A 24,765-nucleotide genomic window follows, 5' to 3' on the forward strand; every position below is an offset into this window, starting at 1 on the left:
AAGTTGAAAAGGTTCATCTAAAGCTTAGGTAAGAGTTTTAAATTATCGTGCTCTACAATATGGATATCGTATATTAAAAATGCAAGTTTTTACGAGTTTGGAATTTCAATGATCATATTTATGCATTGCCTTCACAAACTTGACAATTTTTTGTTTTAATTGACAGTTTGACACACTAACAATGTTTTTAAGCCACCCACTCTTATTTCTTTGAAGTTTACATGAATGATACAAAATTCATATAAGACTTGTATAATATAGTATGATTCATTGGTTACCATGACTAAAAAAAAGACATATTTAAGACAAGACAATGGAGATGCACTGCTTCAGTGTATAAAATTTTAGTGAGTACTTAGGTCATGTGCACATGTATTACTAGTGAATCTTAGTCAGTAAAATAATCATTTTTATTCATGGGAACTTATGTGTGCTTAAGCTGCATATGCTTTAGATCATCTATTCTTCCTTGATCCATTTAAGTCCTGGCACAAATAAGACTATGTTGGTTAAAAATAATAATGGATAGTTGATAAGCTAACAATTAATGGATGAGTTTATATTAGATAACAGATAACTAACTATAAAAGGGATGAATTAGTGAGTTGAATTTATATTGTTTAGTAAAATTAGCGAAATGACATATAAAGAATAGGAGACGAGCCTAGAGTTTATTTTGTTTGAGTCATTTGTTTTTTAAACATGCCCATTCAAAATAATTTTTAAAAATTACAATTTTTTATTTTTTTTACAATCTGGGCTGTGATAAAATATAGACTCGATGAGTCGTTTTGGTGGGTCAGTCCCATTTTGATAACTCTAATTGATAGATAGGGTCAAGCTCTCTCTCTCTTATTGCAAGTCGTTTTTGGATAAGAGTCATTATCACCCTTCATTGCTTACTGCGAGTGAAAGGTATAACTTGTCATATGTTGGAATAAACAGTGTTGTGTGATGGTGGACTCTTCTTCAATTAGTTGTTGATTGTCTGTTTTTAGTCACCCTTTGTCGTAGGATTCAACCCATTTTTTTTCCTCTCTTTCTTTGTTTTTCTAGGACCTAGAGCTTTGCTTGATTATTTAGAGTATTTTTTAGTTTTTTCTTATTTTTCTCTTTCTCCCTCGTGTGATTTTTAACTGTTTGATTCTGAGTACTTCTCGTACTTTTGATTGTGGTATTTTTTTGGTCAAATGTATCTAAAGGTCTTTTTAAGTTTTTCGTTTTTCCCAAAGTGATCCTTTAAGTTTCAAAAGTCTCAAACAAGTCCTTTTAGTTTTTGAATCGTTTCAAACAAGTTATTTTAGCAAAAAGATGACTAAAGGTCTTTTAAAATTAGTCATCTTTTTAGGCATATCAAATGGTGGATAATGCTCTTTGTTGCTATCATCTGAATCATCACCATCATCCTCTAAAATGACTTGTTTGAAACGATTCAAAAACTAAAAGGATTTGTTTGAGACTTTTAAAACTTAAAGATCTTGTTTGGAACTTTTGAAACTTAAAGGAACACTTTGAAAAAAACGAAAAACTTAAAGACCTTTAGATACATTTGACCTATTTTTTTTTCATTTATAGGGGAATGGAGAATGTTTACTAAAGTGGCACAATCCTAAAACGAGTGCCACTTAATTTGTTCCTCCCCCAATCATTTAACTCCTATTTATTTTAAGACATGTATTTAAAACATTAAACATTTTTTACTAGCAACAGTAAACATTTTTAAGACGGGTTTGAGATACTGTATAAAATATCAATTTAATTATAAATATTTTCTGTTTGTGTATGATCCTTTGAGTAAATGGTAATTTAGTTATATAGTCGAATTATGTATCAAATATACGGTAGTAATATTAACACAAAAAATATATGTAATTGAATATAAATATAAATTTTTTATTTATGTAATTTAATATTGATATTGATTTATATATTGAAATACAAGTATTTTTTTTTTGGTCATGACATAAAAATATTTATTTATATATATAATTTTTGTTATATATTAATTTTTTTTTTTTACGCATTTAAAGTTGTTAAGTAACAAGTCAAATAATTTAGAGTTTAATGAAAAAATTTGGAGCTAATTTTTTTTGTGTGTGTGTGTTTTTTTTTTACAAAAATAAATGATATTCATTCATTCAAATTGATAAAGTGTATCGATACAATGCAAATTCGCTAGAAATAAAAAGACTGGTGCTAGTCACACCCCAAAAAAAACAAGTTACACCCAAATTTATTTAAAATTTAACAATAATATCAAAATTGCCCTCTTCATGTAAATTTCTAAAAGCCCATCTTTTATGATCATTCTGAACCCTTACCTCATTTCATCCACAAATCACCATAGATGTGCAACCAAGATCTGAATCAACATCTTTGTTATTGATATGTACTATATTCATAAAGGTTAGTGAATTTCATGAATTTCATTTTCGATGAGTTTCTATGTTTATTGTTTGTTTTGGTATGAGATATGCTTGTCAATTTGATTTTAAGTGAGAGGTTAGTGTAAATTAAGTTTACGTGTATGTGTATAAAAGGGGTTAGTGTACTTTACGTATGTAGGTTAATGTAAATTCAAATTTACGTATGTTCAATTTAGGTTAGTGTAAATTCAGTTTACTTACGTTCAATCTAGGTTAATGTAAATTAAGTTTACTTATGTTCAATTTAGGGGTATATTAGTCATTTTAGGGTGTAACTTGTTTTTTTTGGAGTGTGACTAGCACCGGTCAATGTAAATAGACCAACATGACAAAATTAAAATGAAAAAAAGATAAATGATCAAACTCTTATATGAAATTAAGTTAAGAAACTAAAAATGTAATTTTGCTTAAAATATATTTAAGATGAATATTTTGACATAATATTTAATCTATTAATTCAATTATTATAATATCAATTTTTTTTTTTGACAAGTCCAATTAATATTCTTTTAAAAAATATCAATTAATCAGCACGTATTAATTAATTATTAATATTTTGACATAATATATTAAATTAATTTGTTTTTTTAAGGAATATTAAACTAATTTGATTTTTGTTTTTGATAAAATTTGTTGTTTTTCTATAAATGTAAAAAAACACTTATTATAAAAGGAGATACTTGGCAGTAATATTAGTAACAGAATAGGAGGGAGTGAGAAAGAAAGAGTGTGTGTTAAGAGGTTAGGGCTATGGATCGTCATCATCATGCCGATTCCCTCAATTCTGGCGTCGTCAAGAAACGAAAACAAGAGGACGAGCAGGTAACGAAAACCCTTTCATTTCAGTTTCACGATTTTCTGGTTTTATGGTTTTGTTTGTTTAATTTTCACTTTTCTAGAATTTTGATCATCATCGTTGATCATTTGAATTTCATGAAATTCTATGTTTTTTTTTTGTCTTTTTTACGAATTGGGTTGTTTTTATTTCTGTTTGATTCTTATGATCTGCCTTTTGCGTTTTAGGGTTATATATTCATTTCTGTTTAGTTTGCAACAAAATAGTTGTAACGTTGTCATGAACAATTCTTAAAATGTCATTATATTTTTTATTAGCAGCCAAATTAAATATTAGGGTTTGTCGCTGCCGCTCTTTTGTAACTAGTACGAGTTAACTTTATAGCTCATCAATTGTTGTCTGTAGCTAATGTTATTACGTATGAAGCACTGACGCATACATGGGAGACCAGTTACGACGCTGACATGTTGACACTCCCTGACACATACACTCACATCAGTCACGACACTGACATGTTTTCACTGATGGTTATTTGAAAAAATGGCACAATCGAATGTAATTGTAATCATATGTGTCGGTGTTGGATTTTGACATGTGTCGTACATCGGTCGCACCTTCAATCAGAAGTGTCGGGTTTATTACATATAGTTTAATTTCCATTGCCACCTAATTTGAAATGTGGCTACAACTTTCATTGTGTGTATTAGGCAGCATGCCTATAGGTTAGGAGTAATGATCCTTTTTTTTTAAATCGCGTGCTTAGTTTGAAAGTGACAAATCCTTCAAATTGCGATCTTATATTCAACTAATTATCATCATATCATATTGATGTAAAAGTGTAAAAGTGTCTTCCTGAACTCTTAGGAGAGTTTGCCGCCCATTTGGGTCCCACAAGGCTCGAGGGGATTAGTCTTTGCAATTGCATGTGGAGGATATTTTTATACACAAAGTGACTTCGTGTATCAATCCTAAATTTGTGCTGATTTATTGGGAAAAAGTGGCTGCCATACAATGAATTAGTTGAAAGATGTGGGAGTGCAGAAGTAAAACTATTAAGTTATCATGATCTTTCTGCGCAGGGATGAATCCATATGCTTAACATGACCTTAAGCTTTACAAGGGTTTTGACTTTTATCTGTTTTTCTTCTGTTTCCAGGATGCTTTGGTCCCTGGTCATGGAAGTTCTATGAGTGTAGGAGAATCATCTGGTAGTGGTGATATGTGCAAGAATACGACCTCAATGTCACCGAATTCAATTGGTTCTGATTCTGAAATATCATTTCACAACGATGATGAGGATATGATTGATGATGATGCACTTGAAGATCCTGATGATGGCTCTGACTATTACGACGATGAGGAAATCTATGAAGATGAATACTCATTTTTGCAGGATCAATTTGACAATGTGGATTTGCCTCCGGGGGTAGAAGCATCAGTGCCTTGGTTGAAGGATGTTGCTTCTAGCGAATGCAAGCGGGCTGGTTCTCATGCCAATTCAGAGTCCAGTTCGAAAGCTGAAGTAGATGAATCCACAGATGCAGTCATGCAAAAGTTTCGGCAATTTAAGCAATTTGATACTGTTGATTCTATTCCTGATCATTACTATGATAAGATAGGCGCTTCAGCTGCAGAGACACAGGTGATATATGTATTTAGAAAGTTTTTCTGAGTTGCATCTGCAACACATGTTTTCAAGCACTTGATTGAACAAAATCTTAATCCGATCATATGTTTCTTACAGCGACCAAAGAACTGGACAAAAAAAATTCAGGAGGAATGGAAAATTTTAGAGGAAAATTTGCCAGGTAAACTATCTCTTTATCTCTCCCCCCCCCCCTCAAGAGATAGTAATTTTATAACAAATCTACAAAATATTATGCGATACTTCCATGTTTTTTTTCTTTCTCAGATATGTTTTTAGAAGCGTCTTCTCCTTTGCCTTTTTTTTTTTTTTTTTTTTTGTCTTTTCGATTTGCTAATGGAAAGTCGACAATTACATTCTTTAAAATACTTTTGGAAGAAGTTAAATTAAATCATAACTCAAGGTCTTCTCTTACAGTCCAAACTTTTACCATTGTCTTCAGTGAAACATTAAATTCAACCTTATTCTTTTGGTAATTTAGTTTCATTTTCAATCGTCTTTGCTAGAATGTGTATCTCATAGATTTACTTTTTGTTCTACAGATAAAATCTTTGTGAGAGTTTGTGAATCTAGGATGGAGCTTATTAGGGCTGTCATCGTTGGACCTCTAGGCACGCCCTACCATGACGGTCTTTTCTTCTTTGATTGCTTCTTTCCTGCAAAGTACCCTGCAGTTCCACCGGTATGTATCATTAATGTTCCACTTGTTTTAAGATGTGTCTTGAGCTGTGTATAATATAATATAAACTGAACTTATTTTCCGCAGCAAGTTCACTACCACTCAGGTGGCTTGAGGCTAAATCCAAATTTATATAATAGTGGGAAAGTCTGCCTTAGTCTCTTAGGTACGTGGCATGGTAAGAACTGCGAAAACTGGAATCCAGCTAAATCAACCATGCTACAAGTCTTGGTTTCTATTCAAGCTCTGATTCTGAATGAGAAGCCTTTTTTTAATGAGCCTGGATATGCTGAGTCATATCGTGCTGATGAGGGGCAAAGGAGATCCAAGGATTACAATGATAATACATTTGTTTTATCCTTGAAGACAATGATGTATACACTGCGTAAACCACCTAAGGTTCGTCCCATAAAACAATATTTAGTTCTGCGTATAGTTTTGTTTTAATAGTTTAAGGGTCCGTTTGGATTAGGCTTATTATGAGCTTATGCAAAACAGCTTATGCAAATAAATAAGCTTTTATGTTAATTTATAAGTTCTCACTAACGAAAATTGTATCTTTATAAACTGATTTTTCATAAACTACATTTAAAAACTTATGAATAATACATAAAAGCTTATTTATTTGTATAAGCTCAAAATAGGCCTAATCCGATTGTATCTTTATAAACTGATTTTTTCATTAACTACATTTAAAACTTATGAATAATACATAAAAGCTTATTTATTCGTATAAGCTCAAAATAATCCTAATCCAAACAGGCCCTTAGTATCATTTTTTTTTTAAATTACTCCCTCTCTCTTTTTATAAGCTCATTTGATTTTTAAATTACTCCCTCTATCTCTTTTTATAAGCTCATTTGACACTTTTAACATATTAAGAAAATTGGCAGTGTCATTAATATGTACATTTTTTGTATGACCATTACTCCATTGCCCTTTATGTATGTATAGATGTATTAAATATTGATTTTTTATCTTCCAAGGCATATTAGTAATATTAGTTAGGGAGTAATGTTTTGTGTGCATATAAATAGGGATGGTGGGAGTACTATAAATTACGATTTTAATCAAGTTGTTTGGGCTCTAGTGGCAAGGAGCTCCTTCCAAGGACGTACCCGGGGAATACCGGGTTCGATTTCCAGGGGAACAATGCTTGGCCAGTGCGCATGCCTCTACGCATGGGCCGGATTAGTCGTCCACCTTTGGTGGGTCGGAAACCAGTGAAAAAGCAAAAAAAAATAAAAAAAATTACGATTTCTGAATTTCATGGTTAGGTTAGGTGGCAGATGGCTTTGCCAGTTTTCTCCTTTTCTGTTGTTTTACCTCAATAAATTGGACTGGTTCTGTTTTTTCCATCTTGCCATAATATTTATAATCAATTACTAACATCAAAATTTGGCTATATATTCTCATGGTTATTTTTTTTTTTTTTTACCGTTATAATGATAAATGAGCAGAGGATTGTAAAGTTACTAAACACACCATATACATATTAGGATTTAGGAGCTGAAATTATGCATCCCTTGTATGTAGTCAACATCCCTAAATCTTGAAATGGTTACCTCATACGTGTATGTGAAAAACCACTTGCGTTTAAGGGATGCTCGGAGTTGGCGTTCTTAAGTGACTTGATGTCTTGATGTTTCCATCCCCCTGATAGCTAACTTTTAGGGAAGGGTTCTCCACATGTTTTGGTACCTGTAAAAATGATACAGTGAAACTCATAATAGTAAGATGGATGTGTGGGGGTAGCATTGATGTGGAATAATTGAAGAAAATAAGCAATGGATGTCTACTACGACGACTCTATATGATCTAACTTTGAAATTTTTAGTGTTGCCAAAGTTGCTTCAATTATTACTAATTAAAGTAACACTAATGATCATATTGTAACTGTCAAAATCCATTAAGGTACCTTTGTACCAGAACACTCACATTTTTATCTAGGAGGTAGAAATGATGTGAATTTCATCCTACTAATTATTTCAGACTATAGGAATATTACAATATTATTTGATTGTTTGTTCTCTTGACTTTTGTGAGTTTGATCGTTGAATCTAGATTTCATGTTTTCTGGTCACATTTATCTAAACATTTCCCTCACCTGCAGCTTTTTGAGGAATTTGTTGCGGGACATTTCCGCCTAAGGGCGAGGAACATACTGACAGCTTGTAGATCATATGCTGAGGGGGGGCCAGTTGGAGAAGTTTTGCATAATGCAGCCCAAAGTAGTCGTAATGCTAGTGTTTCTGCTAAGAACCAAAAAGAATTTCAGTCAGCTGTGAATAGGATGATGAATACCCTTATTGCATTTTTCACCAAAAATGGCTCCACAGACTGCGAAGAATTTCGATCTCCTGAGATTTATAATATAACTCCCGCTGCTGCTACTGCTAACTTGGAAGTTTTCAACATAGAGAACAACAACATAACCCAGGTCTGAAGGTCCCAGGCTGGAAGTTTATGGCGTGAAGGAAGCTTAGGGGGTATTTTTTTTGAAACATAGATGGTTCAGTTTCTTTATATCTTTTATCTTGTATAGCTCTCCTAGAACATTTTTTATTTGACAAGACCAAAAAACTCTGTATAGAATTGGCTAATATGCATCTTAATTTCTATACTAGAATTTATATGGCTACTATTTCTACAATTCCCTCACAATGGTATTTCTGTGCGTTGTCAATCATCAATGAAGATCTGTTAAATTTATGGCAATACTTCAAAAATAAATTTTGAAACATAGACAAGGCATTTTTTTTTTTACAAAAAATGTTCTGGCATTAATTGTTAAGCTAAAACGTAATGATTTTAGTTTATGACGAACTTGTTTCAAAAGGATCTTATTTTTATCCCATTCATGATTGTATTATCGTTATGAATGAAATATATCTATAAAAAGAATCTTGATATCGTTACTAATTGAAATATCTAAATCAGTTTTTTAACCAAAAAATATATCTGTAAAAATAATTTGTAAATTGAACTCAGAAGCCGCAGTATTCGCTATGATACAAGCTAGACCAAAGTCATAATTTTAAATTATAACTTTGGTCTTTAACCTGTACCATTATTTTCTAAATTATTCCATTTGTTTATGAAAATTACTGGTCATATTGTTTTCAAGTTTTCCCATAAAATTCAGATACGATAGTTATCCACCCTCATTTTGTGAAGGTAATTCTGATGTGCATTCCCAGTGGGGTTTATCAGACCTTTATTAGTAATCTGCACGGGCATACACTTTCAAATGCTCAAAACAAACAGAAAATGAACATCTAAAATAATATTACAATGTAGAAAATGCCAATCAACATCATAAACAACCTTATAAACAAATTAATGTTTAAATAACATTCATGAAGGTGTATCACAGACGTGTACATCGCTAATTTTTTTGGCCGCTTTAAGAAACTTCAAAGCCGGTACATAACTGCTATAACATATATTCCCTAACCAGCTGTATGCCACTTACACTGGCTGCAACTAATTTGAATCTTCAAGTAAAAATCTACATTGGCATCTTCTCAAGAAAATGATTTTGCTTCTTTACCACAAAAAGACATACCTGATATTGGAAGAGTAGACTAACTTTAGATAGTAGGGAAAGAAAAGGTGAAACTAACAATAATTTCTACAACAATATACATATATTCTCTTGTAATTGCAGGATGACAGATTATAAAGAAATCAGATTCCATCATATCCATGCTGGTTTTGAAAAACAGCGTCGTAATAATGACTACCTGCTAATAAAAATATTTGAACAGCAAGACTACCTGCTAATGTTAGAATTGCAGTCTATGAAGCTTCAGCAATAGAGTACAGACTAATTGAAGATCTCAAGCATTCATCTTTTGAATGCAACTTTATTTAAAGGTTAAGAAAGTGTGTTCATTTCTACACTTGCATATGCAGAATGGGAAACTGGAGCTAAATCAGATGCTGAGATTAGAATGGTATTTTGCTGTGTTACAAATGGTTTACGTTAGTAAAATACGTTAGTAAAATGGATGCCAAGAATATAATGCTCATGAGAATCAAATGTTGGTGGGCTTGGATCTCTAATTTACAATGGTAAGAGTGAAGGGAATAATTGGCCCAAAGTCTCATCAATGTTGGTACTTTGTAAGGATGCACAAAATATAGAACTATGACTTTTTTCTAAATGTAGACGGACATTGGTGAAAAAACATTATCCGTTATGACTTAAGACAAAGAGTTTCAGTTTTTATAGAATCTGTACATCAACCCATTGGTGGAGAAATGTCAATGTGCTGTTTCCTACATGCATGTTATATATTCTCTGCAGTATTACATATTTCTAATCAACAACAGTAATTGCAACAAAAATTGGCAGACTTAATAACTGTATATAACTATATTAATCCAGTAAACTTACATACATGTTATTAATTAAAAAGGTAGATTCCACAGTGCATTTATGTCCCTAAATAAAAAAATAGATGAGAAGGGCAAAAATGCACTACCTCTTGATGAACTGGGCTATGTAGCGTACTACAAAACACATTAGTACAATCACCAAAATATCTGTGCAATAGTTTAGGAACTCTTAACCAGTACCACATTAGACAATAAAGCATATGAATACAAGAAATTAATTACCATACCGTTTTGTCAAAAATCTCTAATATGATTCGAGTTGTTTTTCCAACCAATAAGACAACTAAAACAACTGTTGCTCAGCACCTTAAAAGTACATAACATACAAGTTCCCAACAATTGATTAATCTTAGTTTCACAAAAAGCCCCACATAAGTAACTACAAATTATCAAAACTTTGCAAAATCCAAGTAGAAGATAGTGCAACAAAGGATACTAAAAGTACAACGCTCCCACCAATCCAACATAAAAAGCCCAAATGTCACATTGTAAAGGTGGATCTTTCGCTGAATCCAATTCATATCTTCCACAACTGCAAAAATGTTATTTATGTGGTCATAATCTTAATATCAAGCTCAGACTGCATCCTCAACACATAAGATCATTAAAATTGCTTTCATCTTACACCAGATTTAAAATAAGCATAAGTTGTTTGTATTCAATGCCTTCACGTTTCATGCGCGAATCAATTTCTACAAAGCCTAAAGCAGCGCACTAATGTTGGAAATTATTTCTTTTACACGCATATAGGTCTTCAAAAACAAAAGATTACTCAATTGAAGACATTTCATGATCGATAATTAAAAATACTCCAGACACACGAATCACATCTTGCATGACATAATGTCAACTACCAAGTAAAATCAAAATTCAAAAGTAGAGGAGCACATGGGAAAAAAAAAGTGGAATAAACAGATAATGAAGTCCGTATTAAAAAAAAAGTGGCTTTTCGTCCAAGGGAGGAGGGTTTCAAACGTTAAAACATTATTAATGTAAAATAGCACCAAGTAAAATCTAACCGGCATCATTTTTTTACATTATTCATTCTGAATTGCTGATATTTTGCATATCACACATCACCAGCTGTATTGTTAAACCAAAATCCAATTTCTTTTTACTTAATACATTGATAATCAACTCTTATTTGTACAAAAGGAATTATGAACTGTACACAATAGTTGGAAAAATATAACCAGTGACAATATCAGACTTCTAGCCATTAAAATTCCTAGCTACCAACTTACAGTAGCAGCATCAAACTTACAATCTCAAATATGCAGAAAGATTGACATGTTTCTTGAATTCTATGTTTTTTCTTGTTATTTATTGCATATGGGTTCTTCGGTATCAAAACATTTTCGCTTGAATAAAAATATGCATTCAAAAACATTTTGAACAACCGAGAAAAATGAAACAAAAAAGTTACAATAAAAAAATAACTTTTTTTTTAATACTATACTATGTAGATAAACTTTTTATTGACAAATGTGATCAGACATCGATGCACAATTACAAAATGGATGCTTGGCAGCTATGATTGTCAAGCTTCTGTTGGATAACAATAACTAGATGCGAACCATACTATGACCAATTTTGACTCACCCAAAGGACATTCAATCTTGACCATATTGATATACCCCCCTTCCCTTGTGACACTAGGAGCGGGTTTGATTCACAAAACAGTAAGTACTGTACAAGATAGAAAAGTACAGGAAAAGACAGAAGTGTACTGAAGAGAGATAGATGGATAATATCTTTTAGAGAAATGATATTTGTACAACCATTATGTGACAACTTTCTCTCTCATACTCGTATGAGATTCTTATTCTCTCTCTTCATTTTTCTCTCTCCATTGTTTTTGACTAATAAGAAGAGAGAAAAACAAAGTTGTCATCAATTGGATGTACAAATATCACTACTCTATTTTTTATGTTGGGAAATATACACAAAAAATTGTCCCATGGTTTAGTGAGAGACAAGAATTCATGTTTTTGTCTAGTCTCTTGCTACTTGTTTTGTCCACTCTCATGACCCGTTACTAAATCAAACTGGGTACAAAAAGAGTTGTCAAGTCCAATCATCTGTTTTTTAGCAAATCAAACGCACACTAGTATTCACAGAATCAATTCTAGGAAAAACTAAAATCGGAATTGTTTTAACAGCAGGAATTGGAAAAGCAACAACTTCAGCTTTTCCAGGATATAAATCCAACATTCTAACAAAACCAAGTTAGTTCTTTAGTTCTAAAACCTGAGCCTTGGATTACAAATAAAGCCCCTGTTTGGATCGACTTATTTGAGCTCATAGCATAACACTTATGAGACTATTCGAGCGAGTTTACAAAAAAACAGCTTATGACATGTTCATGAACTGTTTTCAGCTAATTTCCAAGGATAGCTTCTAAAAACAATTTGACTTTATTTTACATAAAAATATCTTACATAAGCAATATATGCTATATAGTCTTAATTAAGCCATTGATCCAAAGCCAAAAGGGTCATACTCATTTTTGTATATGATAATGTTGACAAAAAAGAACAGACAGCAAAAACAAAAGGCACATCAAATCCGAAAAAGGTTGCATATCCATTGAAATCATAGATCTGAAAGCAGAGAGAGAGAGAGGGGGAGAGTTACCTGGTGAGAGAGGAAGCAGAAGAGAGGGAGATACGAGGAACACTAAACACTAACGTTCAACGAAGTTGGGTTGAGTTAATCCTCGTATAGTCGTATATCATGCTCCATCAAAAATATGAGCCTCCATGGTTGTCTACCCTTAGATTTAGTGAATGGATGAGATTAGTTAATCATATTTGATTGTTTCTGTTAATTGCAAATTTCATCCTCCTATCCTCACAAGTTTGGCACATAGTTTTAAAAACCGGTTCGGACCTGCCGGTCAGACCGGTTGAACCGTGAACCGGTGGTGTGTCCAGTTCGATCTACTTGTTGGATCGGTTGTGCAGTCGAACCGGTGAGAACCGGCGTGACTCGCTTGAACTCGGTGACTCGGCCGGTTTGGTGAACCGGACCGAGTCACTACACAACGTTATTTCAAAAGATAAAAAAACCAGAAAATGAGAAAAAGTGAGAAAGATTATCACGCAGCAGGGAGATCTCGCGGTGGAAGGGGAGAAGATGTCGAAAAGCAAGAATAATGATGAAAGGGGAGAAGATTATCACGTAGCAGGGAGTATTTGGATCTACTTTTGGTTTAGAGAGAATAGAAGATGAGAGTAATGGAGGTGACAGCTGTGAAACACCAAAAGCAGGGGGTTATGTCTCCAACTTCAATTGGCATTCAAGACCTAGTAATTGTTTTCCTTTTTTAAGAAAAATGGTAAAGTCAACATGTGAATGACTATATATATATTATAAGGTGAAAAAGTTGGGTGTTTGGGGTTCCGACCCCTGCATATAATAATACATTATCCTACCAACTGAGTTATTACTTTATTCATAAATATTTTAGCTACATATATTATTGTAAATTGGTTTATATTTGAAAAATGAATTTGTGAAATTAGTTAATTTGTGTAATAATTTTTTAATATTTCTATAGATTATCTGAGTATTTTAGAAGTTTTTACTGATCGAGTCATCTAACTAATCTAGTTTAATATACATATGATGTTTTATAATGACCGAGTTATACGACCGAGTCATCCGATTTAATCTGATTCAGTCATGCGGTTCAACATTAATCCAATGGTTCGACCAATGATCCAGTGACCTTATCGAGTCAATGTCCGGTCCGGTTTTTAAAACTATGGTTTGGCATGTAGGTTTTGTTTTGTTTTGTATTTTTCTTCTTCTTTTCCTTTTGACTAAAGATCAAATAAAGGTGTGTTTGCCCAATATCAAATTGGGGATCTTTAAGCTGTAGAGTTTAGAAATGAGGGTAGGCTTTAAGAAACGAGTAAAAATTATGAGAAATGGAATGAAAAGAGTGTTTTGAAAAGGAAAAGTTTTTGGTACTCCGTAGTTTTTTTTTTTTTTATATTATTAAAATTACTCTAATTTAAGAGAATTAAAAAAAAATGTATTAGAGAAGGTTTTGGTAACAATTTTTTTTCACCAGCATTAATACTTTTTTTTATCACATTAACAAGCAACTTTTGTTTTTTAATTAATTAAATAGCTGATATATCTGAAATATAATATAGTCTAAATGCATCACTTATTTAGTGAATCGGAAAAAATAAAAATTGCTTATAAATGTCATTAAAGAGAATAGTTTATACAGTTTTTTTTTTTTTTTTTAATAAACCACTTCACAAAATTGATAGTTCATATTTTTTTCCTTTGAGTTTTAATTTGTTATCTTGATTTAAAATAATTATTTAAAAATATATTTTTTACTCATTTTATATTTTTATATGTTATTTCAACATTAAATCATTGAGTTTATGAATCATCTCAATTATAAAGTGTTTAACCTCAACTTTTTTAAGTAATGTGAGATTTTCAATTCACAATTACTACACTACAATCTCTTTCTCAAGTGTAAGTTCATCAATTCATTATGTTTCTCCTTAAGCGATATTTTTTTCATCCACAGACAATTACTTGCACCGCCGTTGACGTTCATCACATCAACGGGACAAGGAGCCACTTTAAACCCTTTGTCAAATCCAACTCTAATGCCACGATCAGTTCACGAGGATAATTCAGAGGAACATCTATATTAAACAAAGATCAACGACAAAAGTGATTTGAACACCGTACCACATCTATATAAAAAATCTCAAAGTATTGAGACATGAATCATTTTACTTATAAAATAATTAAGGGAAATCTCCACTTTTCTAAACAATGATTACTGCACAACAATAAATTACTGACTACAGTTTCAAATTTCTGCCTCGCCAAACATAGTAGAGATCATTTTAGGTCTTTACACACATATTAAGAAATGGGTGTCGTTTTAAAATGGGTGTCGTTTAAACAATAAATTACTCCTTCCGTTTTAAAATGAGTGTCGTTTTAGGTCTTTACACACATAATAAGAAATGCAATGATTAAAAGAAAGAAAATGATTATTTTACCAAATTATCCTTATTAGCTATTGGTTAGTTTTAAAAGTAATACTTTGGAAGTAGTGTGCAGAGTATTAATTGGAGGGTACAATTGAAAAGAAAAAGTTATTATTGCATTGAAAACTGAAAGTGACATTCATTTTGAAACAAATTTTTTTTGCTAAAGCGGCACTCATTTTGAAACGGAGGGAGTAAAAATAAATAGAAGATGCAATTTATAAAGAATTAGACACCAAAACAATAGGTGGTGAGTTCTATCATTAAGTGTATCCCACCATCATTATGTATTTGGTCTTGGTTTTTATGTAGTGTCATTGTAAAGTACGTCAATCCAGCCAGATTCAATGTACTTCCTTAAAAAAAGTCCAGCCAGATATTCTTGTACAAGATTTAATAAATTCCCTTTAACTGCATTACATTAAATTGTTGTATTTTTTTATCATATGTATACTCTCACCCTTTTTGTAAAATGAAAAAAACTCTCACTTATTTTTGACAATAATCGTTTACTTAGATCATTCACAACAGAACAGATGTTTACATGGGTCTTCCATGTCCACATTATCAATTTTACAGTAATATTTAATAAGCACCAATTTTCTCCAACCCAACACTTCAAAAGAATTTATTAACTAGGCTTCACAAATAACTATATACCATCACGTTTTTAACAAAATTTATTCATTTTATTAAGTTTTATTAAATGGGATCCATGAAAATTGAAGAGAGAGAGAGAGGGTGCTTCCATAGCCGCCCTCCTCTACAAGCACCCATATGTTATACTTAAGAATGAAGGTGCTTATTTAATATGATGTTAAATAGGTGAAACACCCACCATTCTGGATGGTTTTAGTCAACGTCAATACGTCATTAAAATTAATTTGTTACGTCCAAGTTTTTTATACAAATGTTTTGCAAACAAGATTACTTTTAGAAGTCTCATAAAAAATTAGAATTTCTTTTAAAACAAAATAATTTTTCATTTAGCTAAACAAACACAAAATAACTTTTGATTTTGTCAACCAAAAAATCTGATTTTCTTTAAAACAAATTTTAAAAATTAATACTAAATTATGAAATATTAATATGAAAATCTCTCTTTTTAATTTTGTACAAAACTTTATTTTCCCTAATTAATTAATTAATGGAAAGTATTTAATTTGGTCAATAACTATAAATTTGTTTATTTCCAAAAGAGACAATAAATTTGTTAACAAAGAATTTTCCAAAATTGGTCTCGTAATGAGTGACGTCACAATTTGACTATGAGTATGAGTGAATTAAAATCTGTATATAACTGGATTAGATACTGATAATCAATTGCGGAGAGAGAAAGAGCAAAGAGAAGATGTCAGGGAAAGGAATATTGAGTGTACTTATACTGCTTGCGTTGCAGTCGCTGGTCGGAGGTGATTACATCCCACCGAAGAAATACGACGGATTCGTTTACAAGAATCGTCATCACTTGAGTTACGATACTATTCAGATCGAAGCTTTCTATGATCCTTTATGCCCTGACAGCGCTGATTCATGGCCACCTCTCAAAAAAGCTCTTCATCACTACTCCTCTCGTGTTTCCTTCGTTGTTCATCTTCTTCCTCTACCGTTCGTTCTCTAATCCCTTCCTTTTTTCGTTTTATGAATAAATTATATGATACTTCTTTCGTCATAATAAGAAATTGAAAGTGTTATAGTCTAATTGCTAGGTCAGTATATAATAATTGAAAGTGTTTTCTTCATATTTTTGAAATTGCAGTTACCATGACAATGCTTTCGTTGCCTCTCGTGCTTTGCATATCGTGAATTCTTTGAATAGAACTGCTACATTCCCATTGCTGGAGGCATTCTTCAAGTATCAGGTTGGTTAGTTAGTGTTTTAATTTTCAATTATGTATTGGTTGGATTGGATTGGATTGGATTGGATATGCATGTATGTTTGATAACTTTTTAAGTTTTGGTTCTGTGATTGATTTTGCATGTTGGATTCCATAGATTGTTTCAAAAACGCTGTTTTCAAATTTGCATGGTACTTGCAAGGTTACCTGATAACAGTCAGCTTTTAGCTCTTCTTCAGTTCCTCATTGTTAGTTTGTAGTACTTTTAATTTTAAGCTTAACCGGCTTTCATTAGGGTAAGGTATTTTGGAGTCATATGCTACACTCTAGGTGCTACACTCTAGGCCCGACTCTGTAGATTGAGTATTTCCATGTGTAACTTGGAGACTAATCCCAGGCCGAGTAGGATCACATAGGCGATAAAACCATCCCTCAATAGTTTTAATGTGTGTTTCTAGGGTCACAGTTCGTATTTTATGCACAGACTGCACCTACACGATCATTGCTTTCTATGGATTCACTTTGCACTATACTTATAGATAGCAGAAAATGATTCCCCCTGTTATTATATCAGTCCAAGAAAGAATATGGACAGTCATTTTCTTCTATTGAATTTTCATTCCCTTTGTGCATGTTTTGCTTCAAATGAAGTAGTACTTTTTTTAATCACATTGTGATTGAGCTTTGCATCTGACTCCTGGGGAAGTTCAGTGCGGGGTTCACATGATGAAAAGTTTCTTTGCTGAATCTAGACATTCATATTTAATGAGTTTTTTTGTCAACCATTCAAATTGCTGGAACATATATTTAGGTTATTTTATCTCCATTCTGCAGAAATATGTGTTAATATAATCCATATCATACCTGTTATGAATATTGAAGGAAAACAACAGGGCTACTTGTAAAATCATATTCCTATGTCTCAATTGTTCACATTGCTATCGCTGTGATTTTTATCTTCTGCATTTTACATGAGAAGTTGATTCATTCCAATTTTGAATGCAAATCGTTCTTGGGGAAGTATGAAATTTATGCTCATTCGAATTTGGATCATGTGCAATTTAGTCTCTGATATTTGAAAAGGTGTATTTCGCTTCCTTACGTGTAATATTAACCCTTTCATAATCAATATGTAGCAAAATAGGATTAGCCATGGAAGGGTTTTCTCTCACATTTTAACAAGGTTAAAGAACGAAATACACATTTTAATCATTAGAGTCTAAATCACATGCACATGATATAATCTTTAGCGTTATAATTTGCCTTTTTTCCTTCTCTCTATTAGAAAAGTTATTGAGGTTTCCTGCTCACTAAAACTAGTGTATACCCTTTAACAGGCAGCATTCTTTGGTGCTCCAACACGGAACTTGTCTAGAGCTTTTATTGTAGACGAAATAGTGAAGTTTACCTCAGCTATAGTTGGGAACTCTTATCATACCTCTATCAAGAATGGCTTCAACGACACTAACTCCGATCACCTGACGAGGATTTCTTTTAAGGTAAGACAATATTTTATCTTGGAGTAGTGTTCAGATCAACTTCGTGTACTAGAATATAATTGGATTTCAAAATGTTGTATCCAAAATTACTATTTTTCATATCACAGCCCTTTGATTTAACTTTTAAGACATGAAAAAACACATCAATAAAGCCCTCATTTCAAGAAATACCTTTTTCTTCATGTTTGATTAACCTAATTTTCTTCGAAATGCAGTATGCTGCTTCAAGAGGAGTGTCTGGGACGCCTTTTTTCTATGTCAATGGATTCGTGTTGCCCGATGCAGGAAATGCTCTTAACTACAGCGATTGGAGGAGCATTATTGACCCATTGATTGGTGCGAAGAAAAGTACAAAAAATGAAGAATCCCTTCACTACTTGTTGTAAAAATTGTAGGTTTATGAAGTACAGTTGTTGTATTAGCACTTCATCAGTGAAAAAATCTAAACACAGTATCTGCTGATCAATAGGTGTTTGTACCAAGACTGCAATAATGGAATCGAAGTTTTAATTAATTAAGTACACTTCTGTGCCCTGCACTCTGACTAAAATGACTAAAAATTAACACAACCAAGCAACCTTTTCAATATATAATGCAGCCAACAACCGTATTGATATACCACCCACCGGTTATAACCATAATAACACACGTTACAAACCTACAAATTCATTCCTTTTAACATCTAATTTGCCAAACTTGCAGCTGTAGTGCTAGAACATTTAACATATTAGCAGAGGAACGTAAGTCCATTCTTCCTTACTATTGTTTATTGCTTGTTTAGAAAGCTACAAGCCTACAAGTATAGTCAAAAGCTGCAATCATTTTTCTCTATTGTTTCCCGTGTTGAATTGGCCACTACAGCCAATTATTCTAGATGCATTATTTATGCATGTGCCAATACTTAAGCTAATATTCAACAAATACAAAATCAAAACCAAGGCAGAGAAAGACTTACCATTGATGCAGATTTGCATCTTGCTTCCCCATTGGATTCTTAATCAATGAGGATTTGGGACATACTGATTCTCTTTCCATTGTCTTTTTAGGCTCAACAGCAGCTATGAGAATTAAGAAGATTTAGGTTTTAGAATGCCATTGCTATTAGGTGAAGTTGGCTCTAATGTGAGAACCTATTAATTTTTTTGGTGTACCATAGAATTTGCCAAATAATATACTCTTTGAATTGACATTAGTTATTTGAATTTTTTTTTGTGAACTGGGTTTCGGTAAAACCGGGATTCTCGGGAGAGGGAAGGAAGCTTTGAGAAAGATTTAGACTCAAATAGAACCATATTAACAAAAGTGGTATGCAAAATCAAGCGAAAAAAATTATAGCAAATATTTCACGAACTAACAATTAACCAATCACATTTCTCACTTGAGCGGAATATATGAGGAGTTGGCGGGTTACATGGAAGTTGTTAGAGAGAGTCCAACACTCGTATGACACTTTTTCGCACTATATAACTTTATTCACGAAAAGATGATCAAATTGATACAATAAACTCTCTGTACATAGAGCAACTAACTACCTAACTAAATCCTAATCAACTCCAATAAACTAACCGAATTATATATTGTAACACTTGGTAACAATCCATGCACCAAGTCTAAAAGAGATATTGCCCGATGATCAAGTAGTTTTTTGGCAATTTATCTTGCACACCAGGATGGGGTTTTAGCAATGGTGGAGAGATTCAAGAGTTTTCAATATCATAGAGTCGACAAGGAGTTGAGGTTTCTACGAAATGGTGTGTACAAATGAAAAGAAAAAAGTTAAGGTGAATAGTGCATATTGAAGGGGAGATCATCCGCTCTATTATTTCCTGCAAAGTTGACTGCTCAAATAAAACTGAGGGTCAATTGTAAATTTGAGATCGGGAGAAGGATTTGTTTGCAACTTTTAAAAAATAATTATAATTTGAACTTTTAGATTAAATTAAAATATTTAATTTTAAACAATTAAAAGAGTATATAAATGAGGAAAGTTGATCCTGGAAAAGAGAGAGTGTGAAAGATAGTATAAAAAAATAATCTAGTGGTTGAGAGAGTATGATAAGAATATGTTCATCATTTAATCTAATGGACATGATGAACTTTTCCATGGTGAAAAAAAACTCTCCTTTTCCAAATTAAATGACACCCACTCTTTGACCTAACAACATTAAGAATGAATTAAACAAAAAAATCTTGCTGTGGAGAAGTTTTTTTTTTTGTTTTTTTTTTTTCGAAGTTCGAACCTCATACCTTACATATATTATATATTGTGCATTGCTCTTATCAACTGAGTTTAGTTCATGTAGACGCCGAAGAGAAGTTACATTGAGTCTATCTTTGGTATCACATATACTATGTTAAAAATCACTTGAGTTAATTTTCAAAAACTATAATTTATAGTTTCTAAAACAAAATCATGGTAGATTGTCGTGATTCATCAGTTTGGTATCACAGATACTATGTCAAAATCACTCAAGTTGATTTTTCAAAAACTATACTTAATGATTTTTAAAATAAAATTACGGTGGATCGTCGTGATTCATAGTGGTTACCGTGATACCGAACATCAGCCGTAGATAGTGTGGTTTTTATTTTCATTGGGGATTAAAATACCAAACTCTTGTATTTCTTCTTTTTCTCTCTCTATCATTTTTCTCTCTCATCTAATCTCTCTCTCTAAAATCTCAGTGACCCGGCCGGATTCTCACGCCGCTATTGTCCTCTCCTCCTTCGATTCCAGGTTCACCCTTAATCCATTCATTTCCATGCCAATTTCTCAATTCCACTTTTTCCAATGTATGGTTCTTATTAGGATTTTTCAGTTTTTCAGTTTCATAGTTTTGCATTCGCAACAATGAAGTTTCGTTACGCCATGGTTTGTTCATCCAACCAAAACAGAAGCATGGAAGCACACTTTCTTTTCAAAAGACAAGGGTTCGATGTATCTTCTTATGGAACAGGTACCCACGTTAAGCTCCCAGGTCCTTCCCTCAGAGAACCAAATGTCTATGAATTTGGAACTCCTTACAAATACATGCTTGATGAGCTTCGTAGAAAAGACCCTGAACTGTATCCTTTTGTTATTTGCCTTTTTTTATTACCTTTTTGTTTAATCAATTATTTTAGTTTTAGGTTTTTTCTTAAGCACAAGTGAGGTGTATAATGTGTTTAATGCTTGTTATTTACACTTTTGATTAGTTTATTGATGACCATTTCGATTTGTTTAGCTGAAAATTAAGTTTTAGATTTGTGGGATTGTTTCTATTGAAAAAAGTTCCAATTTTGTTTATTTGTTAAGTTAATTTAGTTTTAGTAGAATTTCATGTTTTTCTGATGAACAGATTTGTGTATATTTCATAAGGATTGATGATGATAGGTTAGGATTGAATCCATAGTTTGGGAAACATTGGTGTATAATCTATGAAGTTCTGGCACCGATACCAGACATGATATTAACATTAAGTCAACAGGAAGATGTGTATTTTAGGTTTTAGTTTACTGACGACCCTTTTGATTTTTTTAGCTGAAAATGAAAATTTAGATTTTGGGGGTTGTTTCAAATGAAAAAAGTTTCAATTTTTATATTTGTTGAATTAATTTTGTTTTAGAAGAATTTTAGGATTTTCGTTAGCATGAATGACACGAAGCATGAACAGAATTGTGTGTTTCTCATAAAGGATTGAGGGTGATAGGTTAGGATTTAGTGAATAGTTTGGGGATAGATGGTGTATAATCTTATGAAGTACTGGCACTTACACTGGACATGATACTAAGACATCTGACACTGGTAGTAATTTGAGAATGACTCTGGTGGTAATTTGAGAGTAGAATAACTGAGTTGTCAGTGTCGGATACCTGATTCACTTTCGATCAGAAGTATCGGTGCTGCATAGTGTATTATGTTCTTAATACTTGTTTGTTGTGTGAATCTACGAAAAAGAAAATGAAATTTTCACTTTTTTTTTTTTTTTTTTTTTTATGATTTTTGTTTTCTCTTTACTTTAGCTGTTGTGCCTCTGATATGCTGGCAATTTTGTTGGACTGATAATTTCTGATGATACTAAGAAAATTGGGGATTTTGTAATTGAGGATGAGGGATTAGGTTAGGAATGTAAAAGAGTGTTTTGCATCTGTTGTTGGACCTCTTGGAAATGCCATTTCGAATTCTTGTTTTCTATGGTGAAATGGATGTATCCTTGACAAGAGTGGAGCTACAAGCGAAATGGAATCCTGCCAATGCTTAAAAGGAATGCAGCTGTGAAATTAGCACCTCAAAGATGGCAAGAAAATGCTGCTGATGGCATATTTGATGTGGTAATTACGTTTGAAGAAAAAGTATTTGATATGGTTGTTGAAGGTAATTCCTTCTGTCTTTTTTACTCCTTTTCTCTTTGATTGATCTAATTGCATGATGTTTAGAGCTGAGTGACTTTTTAGAGAAAACCTCACTTTGCCAAACTTTTTATTTGTCTTCACTTTACATGGTAGAGAAAACTCTTTGAGGAGCATGTTTCGGTTTAAAGTTTAGACGGCTATCATTGCAAATATCTTTTCTTTTTCTCTCTGTTATATAACATGAACTAGCTGATTCAAAAAAAAAAAAAGACATATCACATGAAACTACATAGTTGCAATTGTTATGGTTGTTGGTGATGATATGTTTGTTTAAATTATTAATCAGTAGCAAGATACATAGGTTTCTGTAATGAATCAAGATAGGCCCAAGAAAATTGTTTAGGCCTAAGTAGCTAAGGACTATGATGAGTTAGTTGCATTTTATATCTTAGTGGATGAGTCATATCATGTTCTAGAAGGATCTAGAGAGATCCATTATGATGACTCATTAGTTAAGTTGTTAGAATGCTGATGTTATAAATAAGTGATTGTTCATTGTAATGATCAATGAGAAAGCAAAATGAATGAAGTTAATGTTTAGAGTAGTTAGTTATGGTTTTATTCTCTCTTTTAGAATATTATCTTCTTCATTTATGAACAACCAAAAAGTTGTTCATAACAGTTTCTCACAAAAATCAGAGTTGTGCACACTTGATTACATAATGCTTCATTTTTTTTTTTTTTTTTTTTATCTTTGGCAGAAACTACTGTTTTAGCTTTTAACAGAACATGTGTTTGGAGTCACAACTTTGCAAGGAGTTGCAAATATCATTTCTTTTTCTCTGTTATATCACATTGATGGCAGATTTGTATATATACTTTGTGTTTCTGTTCAGTCATATTAATAGTAGTGTACTATTTTTTGTGTTTCATGTACAATACTTTCGTGGTAGTTTGCTGATGACTTTGTTCTATTCTTGATGATTTTACTATTTAAATTATTGGTTGAAAGTTTTTTTTTTTCAGACAAAGTTAAGGGCAAGATACATAGGTTTCTCTGGAATGATTTCTGTACACTTGATTACTTGATGTTTCACACTTTCTAGAGTTTAACTATATTTTTTTTTATCTTTGGTGAAACTACAATGAATTGAAATTTAGTAATTTCTGAAACTGATAATTTACGTTTGAATTGTGTAGATCTCCATAACAGAGACCATGTTTTATTGAAAACGGTATTGATAGTCAATTTGGAGGTCAAAGATAACCACGAGGAAGCCGCCATAGGAGCAAGACAGACTTTAGATTTTTGTCAGGAGGTTTGTCTCTCATAGATTTCATTTGTATTCATATACGTGCAATACTTATTTTCTAAGATTATTTGAACATAGATACTAATGCAATGGTATGACAGACTTTAACTGCTCTATTAGAGTTATATATTTTTGATTTTGGAGATGAACTCCTGTTTTCATATTTTCATGTCTCATGGCTTACCAAGGATATATTTTATGGATAGATTGAAGCTGTTGAATCATGGGAGGAATCCATTGATGATGTTATTGCTAGTTTTGAGAAACAACATCGGCGGAAGCTTTTGTACAACATCTCCTTCTACTAAAATTATACAACTTTTCCTATGAAATTTTTTGTTCCAAAAAACTAATGTAATAGTCGTTATGCATTGAAATTTAGTCGGCTTAAACTACCAAATGCATATATAGTTAGTTGTCTGGATTGGAACTTGTAGTAATTGATCAAGAATGTCCACCATATTGAGTTGGTGTTTACTTTCAAAATATCTTATTGATACTGTGTTTAGTTTAGGCTTTGCCTCTAGGCATGTTTAATGAATAAATATTAAAATTGTTCTTATGTAGGATCGTGCCATGTGATTACTAGCCAAAGTGATATTGTGTTGCCCAACACAAGTTTCAAATTATTTAAAATATTGGAAATTGTCTAATTAATTTGTCTTCAAAATATGTAAATGAGTCGAGCTATTCTTGATCTATTTGGTTTTCACTCGTTAAATTTGTTTGTTTGTTTAGTTAAATGAAATAAATAAACCCAAGCTTGAGATTAAGATCAATTATTTAAATGGGTCAAC

The 24,765-nt window shown here is 32.2% G+C and overlaps 4 protein-coding genes across 6 annotated transcripts; 3 read left to right on the forward strand and 1 right to left on the reverse strand.

Moving 5' to 3' along the window:
* Positions 1–3,104: 3,104 nt before the first annotated feature.
* Positions 3,105–8,210, forward strand: LOC120575827 (putative ubiquitin-conjugating enzyme E2 38). The gene is made up of 6 exons (XM_039828753.1): positions 3,105–3,248; positions 4,379–4,864; positions 4,967–5,030; positions 5,410–5,549; positions 5,634–5,945; positions 7,660–8,210. Exons 1-6 carry the CDS (start codon positions 3,177–3,179, stop codon positions 7,990–7,992), a joined length of 1,407 nt encoding a protein of 468 aa, XP_039684687.1. The 5' UTR covers positions 3,105–3,176; the 3' UTR covers positions 7,993–8,210.
* A 580-nt stretch (positions 8,211–8,790) lies between these two features.
* Positions 8,791–13,256, reverse strand: LOC112418105 (uncharacterized). Of its 2 annotated transcripts, XR_005643480.1 has the most exons (5): positions 12,588–13,256; positions 10,387–10,482; positions 10,037–10,097; positions 9,326–9,513; positions 8,791–9,114 (listed from the first exon to the last, which is right to left on the reverse strand). XR_005643480.1 is itself a non-coding variant. In XM_039828754.1 (4 exons), exons 2-4 carry the CDS (start codon positions 10,469–10,471, stop codon positions 9,096–9,098), a joined length of 165 nt encoding a protein of 54 aa, XP_039684688.1. In that variant the 5' UTR covers positions 10,472–10,482; positions 12,588–13,239; the 3' UTR covers positions 8,791–9,095. The 2 variants fall into 2 exon arrangements, 1 of the variants encoding a protein (XP_039684688.1); XM_039828754.1 differs by lacking the exon at positions 9,326–9,513 and having other exon boundaries at positions 12,588–13,239.
* A 3,038-nt stretch (positions 13,257–16,294) lies between these two features.
* LOC25480899 (uncharacterized) lies at positions 16,295–18,846 on the forward strand. Its single transcript, XM_013586618.3, has 4 exons — positions 16,295–16,594; positions 16,746–16,848; positions 18,162–18,323; positions 18,539–18,846. Exons 1-4 carry the CDS (start codon positions 16,338–16,340, stop codon positions 18,707–18,709), a joined length of 693 nt encoding a protein of 230 aa, XP_013442072.1. The 5' UTR covers positions 16,295–16,337; the 3' UTR covers positions 18,710–18,846.
* A 2,061-nt stretch (positions 18,847–20,907) lies between these two features.
* Positions 20,908–24,530, forward strand: LOC25480900 (RNA polymerase II subunit A C-terminal domain phosphatase SSU72). Of its 2 annotated transcripts, none has more exons than XM_024774329.2 (5): positions 20,908–21,060; positions 21,151–21,389; positions 22,532–22,677; positions 23,856–23,974; positions 24,175–24,530. In XM_024774329.2, exons 2-5 carry the CDS (start codon positions 21,175–21,177, stop codon positions 24,274–24,276), a joined length of 582 nt encoding a protein of 193 aa, XP_024630097.1. In that variant the 5' UTR covers positions 20,908–21,060; positions 21,151–21,174; the 3' UTR covers positions 24,277–24,530. The 2 variants fall into 2 exon arrangements, with proteins under 2 accessions (XP_024630097.1, XP_024630098.1); XM_024774330.2 differs by having other exon boundaries at positions 20,936–21,060; positions 21,143–21,389.
* Positions 24,531–24,765: the final 235 nt, after the last annotated feature.

This window comes from Medicago truncatula, chromosome 8, assembly GCF_003473485.1.
Source record: "Medicago truncatula cultivar Jemalong A17 chromosome 8, MtrunA17r5.0-ANR, whole genome shotgun sequence".
Classification (NCBI taxonomy): domain Eukaryota; kingdom Viridiplantae; phylum Streptophyta; class Magnoliopsida; order Fabales; family Fabaceae; genus Medicago; species Medicago truncatula.